The 14399-nt window shown below is 40.3% G+C and overlaps 3 protein-coding genes across 3 annotated transcripts; all 3 read left to right on the forward strand. All coding sequences in view use genetic code 12, as the record gives it.

The window, feature by feature from the left end:
- Positions 1–2167: 2167 nt before the first annotated feature.
- Positions 2168–3557, forward strand: CUP9 (transcription factor CUP9). The gene has a single exon (XM_064919665.1). The coding sequence runs from the start codon at positions 2259–2261 to the stop codon at positions 3183–3185; it is 927 nt and encodes a 308-aa protein (XP_064776457.1). The 5' UTR covers positions 2168–2258; the 3' UTR covers positions 3186–3557.
- A 4642-nt stretch (positions 3558–8199) lies between these two features.
- On the forward strand, positions 8200–9875 carry RJT20DRAFT_31372 (uncharacterized protein). The gene has a single exon (XM_064919666.1). The coding sequence runs from the start codon at positions 8232–8234 to the stop codon at positions 9507–9509; it is 1278 nt and encodes a 425-aa protein (XP_064776458.1). The 5' UTR covers positions 8200–8231; the 3' UTR covers positions 9510–9875.
- A 772-nt stretch (positions 9876–10647) lies between these two features.
- RJT20DRAFT_144663 (inorganic phosphate transporter) lies at positions 10648–12114 on the forward strand (the record flags this gene model as incomplete). The annotated part of the gene is made up of 1 exon (XM_064918746.1): positions 10648–12114. One exon carries the CDS (start codon positions 10648–10650, stop codon positions 12112–12114), a length of 1467 nt encoding a protein of 488 aa, XP_064776459.1.
- Positions 12115–14399: the final 2285 nt, after the last annotated feature.

Consider the following 14399-nt stretch of genomic DNA (forward strand, 5'->3'; position numbering starts at 1 on the left):
GACGCCGAAACGGGTAAAATCCATAAACTTGACTTTGGCTAGCAATGTAAAAAGTGTAGCATAAATAAGCGAATTGCAGTATCAATCATCTGCTTTAGGAGGTATTCGGCATGGAGCAGGCAAGCAGCAACATAGAAATCAAAGCATGGAACAGTTTAAAATTTTGCGTAGGCAATGGCTATGCCGGTTTAAGGAATTGTCTGTTTGCCTGGATCGATTTTTAGCTCCAGATTGTCATTCCTGTTCGCATTATGCAAAAAGTCCCTTAGGGGAAAAAAATGTCTGAACCTCTCCCCTCACTAACGGGATCTTGAAAATAGTGTGATACATAATTTAACATTGAAGGAAAACGTCCTGGCACCATTACTCATGAGATTGGCATAATACACCAATAGGAACTGTACAGCGAAAAGGTTGTCGATCGAGTTACTGCAGTATGACGGCACTGTCAACTTTGGAACAGAGCCAAGCCCCAATCAGAGGTTTGAAAAACATATGGAAACTATTTCTCGTAATAATTAAGGTTTCCATATCGCACTCAACCGAACACGTCGGTACGGAATTCCTATTACATCAACAGCTTACGTTGTCTGGTGTACTTGGCACACAGTGATGGGCCGAAGTGGCAAAGTAATAACTGAGCTTACAAATAAGAGCAATCATGATGGAAATAAGGTTTTCGCCAGAAAAAGAAGTCGTACATGAGGTTTAGTAACATTGTGGCATGTTATTTTAGGAAATACTGTTCCTCGCTTCTAATTGAAGATCATGATTGGTGAGATAGGGATGATTGCTAGCGAACAAGTGTTCAAAAGGGTCCCTTTCATTTCCAAGTCAACTTGAAACATCTTCCACGTTGTGGACTACAACCGAGCTCCAAAGCCGAATCGTGCTATGTACGTCAAGAACGTTACATCATCTTGAAAGATGTAGTATTATGTTTCTTCTTAAACCACAGGTAATAGCAGCAAGGTACGTCAGAGGAATATAACTTCCACGATGAAACATGATGTCAGCATACTACATGGGCTTATCGGATTTATCGATTTTTACATGTTTGCAGTGCAAGATTTAGAGCAGATGGACAAAGTGTCAAGTCGACGTCAAACTTAGTGAGCTAATGCTACCTATATTTTTATCAACGGCAACCCAAGGAATAATCTAAACTGGAAACAATGAAACAGACAGCGTCTACCTCTAAACGCCTCGCTTTTGTCCGGTTTTTGCTCACCTTGAAACTGTCTTGCTGAGAGGCTTCGCTGGGCTGTTCTACAGAGAGGCTTCGCGAGGCTAATCTAGATGAATAGGAGGTTGACGCAATCCATATCGCCGTCTTTCCCCCAATATTCCACACAGTTGATGCTGTTGTTTCATATATTCTAAGCCATTCCGCTCCCCTCACTCTTCGCTTTCAGTCATTCCTCGCATTGGATGTCTTGGGCTGGCAGTTGTTGTCAATCTGTCCACATCGACAAAATGTCAGAATGCCCACCCGCTTGAATGGAACACACCTGTAGTTCTGCCGACCGTTTCTTACCTATTCTAGTCATTCTACCAACCTTGCTGATCTCATAACCTAATATCCCATGACCTCACAACCATGTGTGCCTGAATAGAACATTTGGTGTCACCTCCTATTCACTGATACACCGACAAAGCCTGATTCCCGTCACTGCAAACAACTCTTGGCTCAATGGCATTTCCTGTTAGCAGGAGTTCTCGTAATAGAAATTACCCTCGGATATCGCCCCAGTTGGTTACGTTAAGTCAAGAAATTTGACATTTTTGATTAACAATTCTTGTCACTGCCGCCCTGTACACATCCGCCTATGCGGGTACGAAAAATATTTCTTCTATACCAATCGCAAGATAATTAAAATATTATTCGAACTGATATTATTTTTGGTATTCCATTTTTATTCATGTAAACTATCGGTTTTTTTCTTGGTATTCACATTTTTATTTTCACGGTCTCTCTCTGAATTATATATTAGGTACAAATTGTCTATTCCCAAAATTTGAGATTTTGGGGCCATTCTCAATTTGCAGTACGAAGGGCATTTGTCATTAATCATTAACAGCACGGGAAGCAATTGACTATTAATAGAATTGGATAAGACAGTCTATACTCGTGCCTCTATTCTAATACTTTTCTTATCTAATTGCAGCCCACAAGTAAAAAGTTAATCTTTGCCATCTTGACGAATATATATTACCAATCATTGACTTGCGAACCTGTACCAGTCTATACTTTTGCAATGAATTTGAATACCCTTGTTAATCAGAACTCTTCCACATCCACTATAAATTCGCTATCAAGCTCCAATTCAGTAGTATCTAATACCACTAATTTAACATCTCGTTCCACATCAACTTTAATGAAGGACAAACAGACACAGAGAGTGAGCTTGCCTCCTATCTCAGATATCTTGATGAACCGTTTACCCCCTCCGTCAAACACCAATGCTTCGGTTCTTCCACCTTTACCTCATCAACAGCATCAGCTTCACCAGCAACAACAACAACAACACCAACAGCATCTTCCTTTCGGCGCGCCCCAACGCCAACCACTTCAACAAGCTCCCCCACCTACAATGGGTAGTGGAATACCTCCACCAAACTACAAATACTACGATTACTACTACGGGAGTAACATGGTTCCTTCACACTCGTTGGCTAACCATTCAATCTCCCATAGTACAGCCTTAACGAGGTCTCCTTTATCCAATAACTCGTCCCCTGTGTATGGGTCTAATACTACCCCTCCTCCGCCCCCTCCATTAAGACACAACTCCGCCAACTCATACAACGTACACCAACCACCATTATTCAAGACACACAGTTCACCAATCGGTGCTCTTCCAACACACCAGCATATGTCTCATCAGAGCATGTCACACCAACACATGTCTCATGATATGCATGACATGGACGATGACCGTTCCGTTTCGCCAGGTGCCAACGGGAAGAGAAAAACCAGAAACAATTTACCAAAAGAGATAACGTATATACTTTTAAAGTGGTTGAATGATCACTTAAACCATCCATACCCAAACTCATTTGAGAAGAATCAGTTAATGATGGCCACTGGTTTAAACCAGCAACAATTGAGCAATTGGTTCATTAACGCCAGAAGAAGAAAGATAAAGCTGTTGAAGGAACAGAAGAGATTGAACTCGGTATAAGGAAAAACAAAAGAAAGGGAACTGAAATGGTGTTTGAACTGACTCGCTGGAGCAGGACTTTCTAGTGAGAAATGGTTGTGTCACAGGTTTCAGTTAAACTTATTGATAGAAACGCTGTTGAAGTAGTAGGAAAAAGGAGTTTCATTGGACTTATTTACTGCTACTGGATTATCCGCAGCTGCCCCAGAAGAAACACAACTGATGCAACAATGCCACAAACGGTTGGCTGTAATACTGATAGTAATACCATACTTCACAAACGTCATTTCTTCACTATCATTATATTATTATTATTAGTAGTATTATTATTTTATTATTATTATTGTATATGGGTACAAAGGATTAAATACTAGGTCAGAAAACTAGGATAGCCCAAGGCATCTACTTGTAGCTTACTAGAAAAGAGGTTTGCGGATGCCGCTTTTGGGCCAGAAATGACGACCCCGATGACAGCTTTTACACTGATACGAACAACCAAGCCAATAAAAGAACTTTTAACCATGACAGCTACAGAAACATGTACATATTCGTTAATCTATTGCTAAGCATCGACTAATGAATTCTGTCGGGGTGTATTTCCCGATTGAGATGGTCGGTGCGAATTATGTGATATGGCGGCCGTAAACCTAAGCGTTTTGGGATGCGGGTGAAGGCTTGGTTTTTTGGGAAAAAGCTAACACAGAAGATGGCATTTCGTCAGAGGGCACCGTAGTCAACGATCTAGATTGAATATATGGAACCAAATGACCAGAGAGAGCACAGAGAATGGTTATTTTTCCCTTTTTTTTAATGATACGAATAGAGGAGTGCTTAACACGAAAAATACCAGTAAATTACGGCCCCAGGGCACGCTTGTAATCGAGAAAACTCCCGACCAAGCAGCTGGAACCCTATTGTGTTACCCTCCAGTCAGGTATTACAGACTTTTGGATGCGCCAAGCCTTATGTCGAAATCTCCATCATTATAGTGGCAAAATTTTAAGGACTCTAATCGCAGGTAAAATACTCTTTAAAATACGTTTTATTATGTAGTTAACAGTCCCAAGGCATTTCACTGCTCCAAGTCCAGCCCACCATTGGCCCTAGAAAATATCACTATACGTAGCAGCAGCAAACATGCGATTTGCCTATCATCACGTCAAACAAAGAAAATACCCCATATGAGGAGAATTATACTGCATGGCTTTGGTTCTATTGGGGGACCGCCCAAAGAGCAATTTAAATCGGCATAAGCCACCAAATCCACCGACTCGCGAATTGCGGCAACGTAGTGAGAATCATCGCAGTTGAGATTGACAATCTTGACCGTACCAATGGTTACCTGGTTACTGATAAAGTAGTTTCAAAGAAACTATCCAAATAATTCCCAGTGTACCGAATATGAATGATCTGAGGAGTCACTAAATCTCCTGGTGTACCTTATGAGCCCATCTGGTGATGGTCAGCAGGGTCCCGCCCCCGGCATCCTATTTAAGTAAGCAGACATTTAGTGACGAAATTCTCCACACATTTCAATTCTAAACTACTCCCATTGGACGCCCTTGACTATATCTAGAGTCTCCAGTCATATATGTCTTCACCTTCCCTCTAATACCTGGTGAAACTGTCAGTTTTGTCAGAATACAAAGTTCGCAAATGTGACACCTCCTAAAAAACCTCTGTCCGCGCACGACCACACGGCGGAAATAAAAAATTAGTGAGATGGACGAGATCTTGCCTAAAAATATGGGGTGGTCTGTCCAGGCGAATAAGTAGAAGCATAACTCGATTAGCGTAATGACAACTATGACGAATGAGAGTAAACGAGGAGATCCCCAACTACGTAACCATAAATTCAGCCAATACCTTTTTAGGTTCCGTAGTGAAAATATATACATTTCTCTTAGTATCAAATATTTAGATAGATTCCGCAAAACGTCAAGCTAAGCCCACCCTATCAGTGGATGTCAAATCGCAGTGTAATCACGGGACAGCATTTTAGCTGCAGTGCTGACACTTTAATTTGGACCAAGTCTGCAGGTATTATTTCAAAAGAGTTTGGAATTTTGCAATTTTTCTTGGCATATTTCCAAATGGAACAAAGTCACTAATATGCAAGAGAACCGAGATGCACATGGGGTCGGAAGTCGGAATTGGCAGAAACTGAGGCAATTTGTTAAATGACACACCTCACTTTTTCGTAATTCCCAATTGACAGTATGTGTCAATCCTGATACCACGGTTGTCGGTGATATTTTCTGGCCTTATCTTCGCATTTGAACTGTCAGACACAAAATATATCTCGAAAATACAATAAGCAGTAATTAATTGAGTCCCAAGAAAAGTTCATTCATGCTATTACAGTATCCACCGAAACTCCCCAAGCGCTGTAACTGGTGATATGGATATATTGTTTGTTTGATAATAGACAGCACTAACTTTAGCAAAAACCATAACGGTGGCTACATGTGCAGAAATGTCCAGCACAGCCTGTGTCCAATAGTACAGGTATCTATTTATAACATTTGAATGTTTACACCGTTGATTGTGATAAGTATCTATTATGGAGCCTTTCTTGACGTTCCCCGATACTTCTACTACTGTCACTCTATGCACATTCCCGCAGGCGTCAACTGCATTATTGGTGCATTCATTTAAAGTTGCCAAACGCTAATTTTGCATGATTGCATGATTGTGGGATGTCTTTGACCTTTGACTTTCATCAATTTCTTGGTACTTGGTATTTTTGAAGGCTCATCCTTCCATTCGCACCGCTTACTGGCCAGGATAGCGGCCCAGATTACGAAGTAACAAGGCCCGAGGATGTGCGGACTTTGGGTTCTCGGTTGCCATTGTACTACAAATCAAGGGGCAAGATGATAGTAGACCCATTGTTAGACGAAGCCCAAATCCTCTTGTAAAGATAGTTCCGTAGAAAAGCTCCATCTTTGCCCTTTCGTACTCCCAATTGCCACCTCCAACATAACATCCTGTATCCAGTGGTTGACCCCTATATTCATTTTGTTCTCTCCAATTTGCTTCAAATTTTTGTTCTATTTCAGAGCATGCATAAATCGTACCTTCCCCATTAATAATGCAAATGCACGCTTTCACAATGTTTCAGTATCGCATTACGAATTTGAATCTAGTGGCCTTCCGACCAATCTTACTAATTCCAGATCGCGGCTCGTTAGGCTCTCCCCTCCCTCCAAGATATATCAACTCGTCAAAACGCCGTATCTGCCCCATATGCTTCTCGCTTGTGTCGCAAGCTCCACCGACTCCACACTCTAACCCTGCACACACCTGTGATTAGGGTGATCACTTATTATGAAACCATGGCCTTGTGCTGATATTTTTTCTGTAGTAGTGATGTGAGCGTATATCTCGATTTACGAGATCCAACTGGGTCGCCTGTGAAAGGATTGGGCATCAGCCGTGTGTAAATTGCTCTGTATTTTTTATGTCGATATTATTCAATCCTAATAGGGGTATAAGGTATTTCTCATCAAGGGTGCTTGTTGTACGATTGAGAAGATTGGAAATTCCTGTTGGGGGGAAGAGAGAAAATTTTCAAAATGACCCATGTCAAAACAGTGACTTAATTCACAAGCTTGACACAAACTTAACCACCATGCGTCATCGGTGCTAATTTCAATCCAAGTTGGTGAGAAGGTTAAAATTGTGGGAAAGGATTAATGGGAACAAGGTTTCGTGTGGACAAGGTTTCAAGAGCACAAGGTTTTAAGTGGACAAGGTTTCGGGAAGTATACCTTTTTTGAATCGTTTATCTACGTGTTGATCCAGTATTGTCGGGCGATACACGAAGTTAACGTTGTCTTACTATGTAACCTACTGAATAGGGAGGAATTCCGGTTATGAATTTGCAAAGAAAACTTTCTTCATCATCCAAACTCCTGCTATCCCTACTCGCTTCTACGACTAGTTAACCCTACAAATATTGATGGAACCAATCCAAATCACAGTTTCAGGAAACTCTCTCTAAGTAATTATCTTCCTTGGGAGAAACCACTTCATGGATTTGTTATGTATTGGTTAGACCTTATTGAAGATACTAATTCACAGTTGATTATTCTTGTCCACGCACCATTACACTCCGTTGTTTCACCTATTTGAAAACTCCAAAGTATCATAACACTTGCTGTACAAGCTCCCAATCTAGCACCTTGCGTCATTTCGGAACTCTTGTAGCAATGCAAGAATAAGTATTCAAGACTGCAAGAGTACGATGACAATGCATAGATGATGCTGGTTACAGCTGCATTGCATTGAAATTTCAAGCCCATCGTTGGGTATTAACCAGCCACAAGAGTGGTGATCCGTTTGAATATCACCACCTCCGATTGGCTACGATCGGTTATGTCAATTTCAGTCGACACATGGCCAAGAATCTAACACAAAGAAGTATTCTGACTGTGATTAAACAATGAGATCGTTGACTCTGACGTTGCTCCAAGGTGATCTTGATTGTTTTCTTCATCACCAAGAAAAAACACTACACTCTACCCCATCCTACACGCCAAAACTGACAATATTCAAACTATCCTACCATACTCTACACGGAAAGTTCTTCTACTAACCCCTAATATGATCTCTTTTCCACTCCTACTCAAGCACTCTTTACAGTACTATTCGTTGCTGTCTCTTCCGTCCTCTCATAGCACATAGCCCCGTTTCTTAGTGCTTTTTCTCTGCTTCTCAAATAATAAAAAGACTCAAGTTTGTAGAACTCTCCCACAGTAGGGCATCGAAGTAGTCCATTCAGCCCAATCACCGCTCCCCATTCCTCTTCATTATTCACAACTAAATATCACTTCAACGAAATTTGCAACAATTCAACCAACCAACCAATATAACTATATATGTTGAACCTTTGTGCAGTATATCCTGCAGCCACTTTCAAAGTTTTAAGCGAACCTCTCAAAACATGAACACGTGATTTACTCGAACCGAAACGTAAACAGTACCTGTATACGTATTTAAAAGTATTAATGATTTAGAAGTCTTTCTAAAGAAAGAAGGTAAAGAGTGCAAAACCAAAACACCATGAGTTCGGTTATGGTATCAAGCTCCGAGGCGTTGATTGCAGTAGCAGACAACATACTCAACTCGATAGCAGATCTAAACAAGGTGGAATATAACAAGAAGGGACGTAAGTATAGGTTTGTCAATAACAACTTTCAGAGAATTCGAGAAGAAGATAAACATCTCATCATATGTCCAGAAGACCCGTCGTTGAACTTGTCGCTGATCTCGGCATTTTATATCCTCTACAATATCAATAATGGAGAAATTTTACAGCAATTTCCTGACTTTTGCCTTAGTATTATCGGTGTAGCTAGAAAATTGGAGATGGAGAAATGGAATGAGGTGGAAAACTCGTCCGTTGTTCATTACAACAATGCTAGATTCGATCCCATGGTAATCAAGGATTTGGCCTTGCTGTACTTGGAAGACTACGAGATTCAACCTAGACATATAGAAATGGGACTCAACTTAATGCTTTGTGCCAAGTTGAACTTTCTCCACACCGACCATCACATAGGTACGAAGTTGGAAGGATACTATATGAAGCATTACGTACAAGACTACTATGGGCCAGAGGCATTAGAGTCGTCGGATGTATTAGTCGCCCTTAAGAGTTTTGTTCATTGGGGTAACATCAAAGGCTTTTTGTACAAATTAGATGTTCCTAACATCAATGTATCGCAAGAATTGATTGATAACTTCGCATCTTTCCCTGAACCATCTGCTGAGCTAAAGGCCAGTGTTTACGACAGATATCCTAGTGGAACCTCCAAATATTCACTCATTCGTAAATCCATTGATATTTTAGGAGACTGGAAGTACTCTAAGCTTATCCCCTTCCCAACATCCGAAGAATACGATCTTCTGTGGTTGTATGCATTGTGTCATGATATCGAAACAGATCCGATCAGATACCATTTGCGTTCTGTAGCTAAGGGAATGTGCCTTGAACCAGTCAATTTGACGGAATTAACCAACACTCACAGTCATCAAGTAAAAAGCTTGCTCGAGCTTATTTCACTTATAATCAATATTTTCCATGACACTGGTGGAGAGTTCCTTCTTCAAAACTCGAAAATTCCCAAACTCACAAACAAATTAATCGAGTCGAATAAGGAGCTTTACCAGACGCTTCTCGGAGTCTGCGACGGCATTGACAATTATGAAGAGAAAGATTGGGATTCGGACGATATTGTCATACGATTAGGTGGTGAAGACGACGACGGCGAACACAAGCATACACTTTTCAACGTAGTAATGGACATGCGGCAAAAATACATTGACGATTACGAGTAGACAGGTTTTTATAATTAGACATCCAATAAACGAATTAACAATTTGCAGTTAAATGAATAATCAGCAACTCCACCAAACTGTACCTGGATCCCTCTAAGAGCATACAAACATTTAACATGCAATTCTGCACCTCACCCCGGATGCAAGTAAGAAGGGTTCCTGTAAATAGATAGCGTGATGACTAGAAGTCACATGCGTGGGGCAAAAATATTTCTGCGCACCTTGGGGAAACCTGTCTGGGCCGGGTAGTCCTCGGGACAGAGCATCATCTACTCCTTGTATAGAGAAGTAGGTTACAGGTAGAGATCGCTGTTATCAGATTGCAGCACTAGGTATACATGACATAAACGTTGAAGGAGATAAGGAAACGGTATCATAAACGTGAAACTGTAAAAAGGCACATCAAAAGTCTCATTTTGATAGTCGTTTCACTTTGTGGTGATAGAGTTGACGGGGCTGTCCTATCAACTATCTCCTTCTTGGCTAATGAATAGATCCTTTCGGACTCGGTGGTGTCAGTAAAAAGGAGAGTAACACGAAACTATTTCAACCCTCAAATGCCAGTATGCGCCTATATCCCTAACACGGTTTGACGCAACTCCGGATGAAGGGTATTTCTGTTATCGGCACCTCACATTGATTGTCTCTCTGACCTGATGAAGCGACTTCAATACCACTTTCTCTGCAAAAGCAATCACTGGGAAAACTTCTTGTAATATTTTTCAACCCACTTAATTAACTAATTTAATTATAAAAATATTACACCATAATTTTAACTCTGGAATACCGAGACATTCGCCTTGTAACCTTATTACATCATTGCAAAATCCAGAAATTATAGTACATTCCAGTGCAAAAAAAAAAAAATTGGCGAATTCTTTTATTGGAATTTTTCAATAAATGCAGCCCCACCCCACATACAAAAATATAGAAGATTTTTTTTCAATTTTTCAACCATCTTAACTTACACTGTTGTTTGTTAATCACTTGCCATAGCTGAACTATGGTGACTGAATTGAAAGAGGAAAAGGGACAATACCCCGTAGGGGAAGCCCTCATCACCAATGAGGATGTCAAGCGTGAGGATGAGTCTATCAATAAGAGTTTCATAGATGAATCTTCATCAGGGGAATTTGACATGGTGGAGTTAGAAGCCCACGATGATATCTTGAGTCGTAAAATGAAGTTGATTAACGATGCCATTGACGAAATAGGGTTCACTTGGTACCATCTCAAGTTGTTTTTCCTTAACGGTATGGGTTATGCCACAGACACACAATTAATTTACATTGAGAGTAGTGTTAGAACTTTCGTTAACTATCAATTTGGCTACTCCTTCCCGGTATCCAACGAGTGTTATGCCGTCGGTATGATTCTTGGAGGTCTCTTCTGGGGATTTTCTGCTGATCTTATTGGAAGAAGATTGGCTTTCAACTTGTCCTTGCTTCTCTCTGCCGTCTTCACCATCCTTACCGGTACTATGGGTACTATGGCTTCATACTGTATCTTCATTCTCTTATTGTCATTTGCTGCAGGTGGTAACTTGGTCCTTGATACCTGTGTTTTCCTTGAATATTTGCCTCATAAAGACCAGTGGCTTTTGACATTCTTCGCCTTTTTCTGGGGTATCGGTCAAACCATTGCTGTCTTGTTAGCGTACGCTTTCTTACCAAACCACTCTTGTTCTTCAGCCGACCACTGTCCTTCCCATGAAAACAGAGGATGGAGATATGTCTTCTATTCGAATGGTGCTATCGTGTTAGTATTGGCCATTCTTAGATTGACTGTAATCAGATTAAAGGAAACTCCAAAGTTTTTGGTTTCTAACAACAGAGATGCTGAAGCTGTAGAGGTGTTGCAAGGTATTGCTACGAAGTACAACCGTTCCTGTTCTTTAACTTTAGAACATTTGCAAGCTTGTGGGGAGATCCAATCCAATGATGACTACAGAAAACACTTCAACTTCAAGGGTCTTTTTAAGTTAACTCTTGGACACTTGAAGCTTTTGTTTGCTAGTAGAAAGATTATTAGATCTACCGTCTTGTTATTCATTTCATGGTTCTTTTTGGGTATCACATACCCATTGTACTCGTCATTTTTACCGGTATATTTGGCTACTAGAGGTGCCAATATCTCTGCTGACACTACTTCAGGTGTTTACCGTGATAACTTAATTGCTAATGCTGCTTCTATTGGTGGTCCATTAATTGCTGGTGCCCTCCTTTACTTAGTTCCACGCTTGGGACGTAGGGGAGTATTATTCATTGGAGGAATCCTGACTATGGCTTTCTTATTCGGTTACACCGCAGTTAGAACAAGAGGCCAGAATGTCGGATTATCTTCAGCAGTGTACTGTGCATTGTATATTTACTATGGTGTGATTTACGCTTATACTCCAGAAGTTTTCCCTTCAGTAGCAAGAGCTACGGGTAATTGTCTTTGCTTGGTCTGTACTCGTATTGCTACGGCCATTGTTCCAGTCATCGCTTGGTACTCTGATACCAGTTCACAAGTCCCAATTTGGATCTGTGGTGCATTTGTTGGTGTCATTGGTGTCATTGCATTGTTCTTGCCTTTCGAGCCAAGTAAGCATAGAGTTGTTTAGAGATTAGTTCAAACTTTCATTCTTGTTTGAACTATTATAAAGAGCTGGCTTGGGCTAGTTTCCCAAGTTTAAAAATATTTATTTCTATCATATATATTCATCTTATATTTATTGGTTACTGAGTTGTTGTAGAATTCAGGCAAATGCAACAATTGATACTTCCTTCGTAAAATGGCGCTTCACCTCGATGTATAAATACGACCCTATTGCTGTGCTTAGATCAGCGCATATGAAAATGTGGCTTGTAGTCCTAAGTTAGGAACCAGGGCAGGTTACCCCAGGGCAGGTTGCCCAAAGAGGCATTAAGATAACGGAGTATTGTTGACCTACAAAAACTATATAATACGACTGTTTTATTTATGTAATGACCACTTCTTTTCTTTTGTCTTTTGTTCAAATGTATACTTTCACAAGCACGTTTAACGAAACCGTCACCTTATAAGCTTCCCCGGCTCATGTAAATGTAATGGCTATAATACAGTATTATTGATTTGAATGTCGCACCTCTTGAATCCGAATGTCTGAAGCTTTCCACGGTTGCATCCAATGCTAAAGATAGCTTTCCATAACGTTGTCCTTTGTTCTATATAATTCTTATCTTGTAGTGATGAAAAGGAAAAGCCTGCTTAAAAGTGTAATTTTACGAAGATGACGAAGAAATATGTCGTTAACGATTTTCAACATAAGTCCTAAAGTTACCTGAAAGAAGATCTTGCTGCAAACAAAACAAGGCGCCCAAAAACATTTGCTATCCCAATTTGCTTATAACATCAATTTAATAGCATTTCGCTTTTTTCCAATAGTCTTAGTTCAATTTGTATTTCTTCAGTGACTCTCGAATTATGACTGCCCAATGGACCAACTATTTCAGTCTCTCTGTTATCTTCCCGGTACTAGTGCAGGAGATGGACTTATTTCTAAATCTGTGTCCATCTGTTCTAAACACTCTCCAAGTGGAGTATCTCATATATTAAGCCAGTTAATGACTATCTGTAGAAATCTCTAAATATTATACAACATAATCGAATCATTATTTTGTGAAATTTCGGCAATTTTGACAAAAAAGTTATAAACGTAACGTACGATTGACGACGTGAACAAGTGGAGTGTTAGCAATCACAAATCACAATATCGACCACGCTCTCTACTATTGTCATTAACGTCAACATAATAGAGTTCGTATCGTAGGTTTATATGACCACTACTCACGATTTATTAAATGTCTTCAAGAAATTTTTACTTTCCTTTAATTCAATCACTAATGTTCTGATTTGGAAAGAAGTAACTTACAATCTAGCACAATTTCGATGAGGGGAGATTCCATTTCCCCATATACAGCCAGATTTTCAATATTACGATCTCGTATACTTTGTAAATCTTATTTGTACATCCGCAATAGTTTACTCAACTCGTGGTCTTATGCACCATATACCACTCAAGCAGCTCTCATGAATGGTATTGGGATGCAATAGCATGTGGAAAGCTTCAGATATTCAGATTGAAGAGGTGCGACATTCATCTGCATTAAATACTTTATGGTGACACACAATAGAGCCCAGAGTCAAAACAATGAATCACAAAGCCAGACTTCAACATAAAAAAATATCCTCATCTGGTAAATTTTCTTAGATGATAATTAGCAGTGCTTGAGAAAAATACCTCACAAATCTGCTAAAAAGAACTATAATTAAGGCCGTTGGTAGCTATATTCAAGTTCCACGTTAGACAAACAGCATTAGTCTTAACAGCTTCTAGTCCATCCTCGTAAATGACAACCCTCTACTCACTCACACCGTTTCTATCTCTTATCAAGCAAATCCTTGAAAAGCAATCTTTGTCCTCGTCTCGAATGATCACTGCATACATTAGGTCCGCTTATGTAATGCAGATTTTTCACGCCGCTGTTGCGCTGGCTCGGTGCCCCCAACGTGTGGTATCTACATGAGCATTAAATGGAACTCAGTGCATAAAGGGCCCACGAGATACATCTTTCACCGCTGTCTAAGTGGACCTTCTCCTCATTGACAGCTATCATCCTCGCTTCTTTCAGCCATTCCAACCGATCTTTTCGCCTCGCCCATGTCACCCAAGCCTCTCCACCGAACTCACCCCTACCTTATCCCCTCCTCTTCCCAGCTTCCCCCACTATTTTTTGCAACTTCACCTGCGTCCGCATTCTACCCGAAAGCAGTAAGCATATTTTTTTCCTTTTCCTGCCATGTCAATTTTTCACTCATAAGCAGCAGTTGTGCATACGGCAATCTATATATAACCGAACCCTAAAA

The sequence above is a fragment of the Scheffersomyces xylosifermentans genome (genome assembly GCF_036884685.1).
Source record: "Scheffersomyces xylosifermentans strain CBS 12540 chromosome Unknown RJT20scaffold_2, whole genome shotgun sequence".
In the NCBI taxonomy this organism is placed as follows: domain Eukaryota; kingdom Fungi; phylum Ascomycota; class Pichiomycetes; order Serinales; family Debaryomycetaceae; genus Scheffersomyces; species Scheffersomyces xylosifermentans.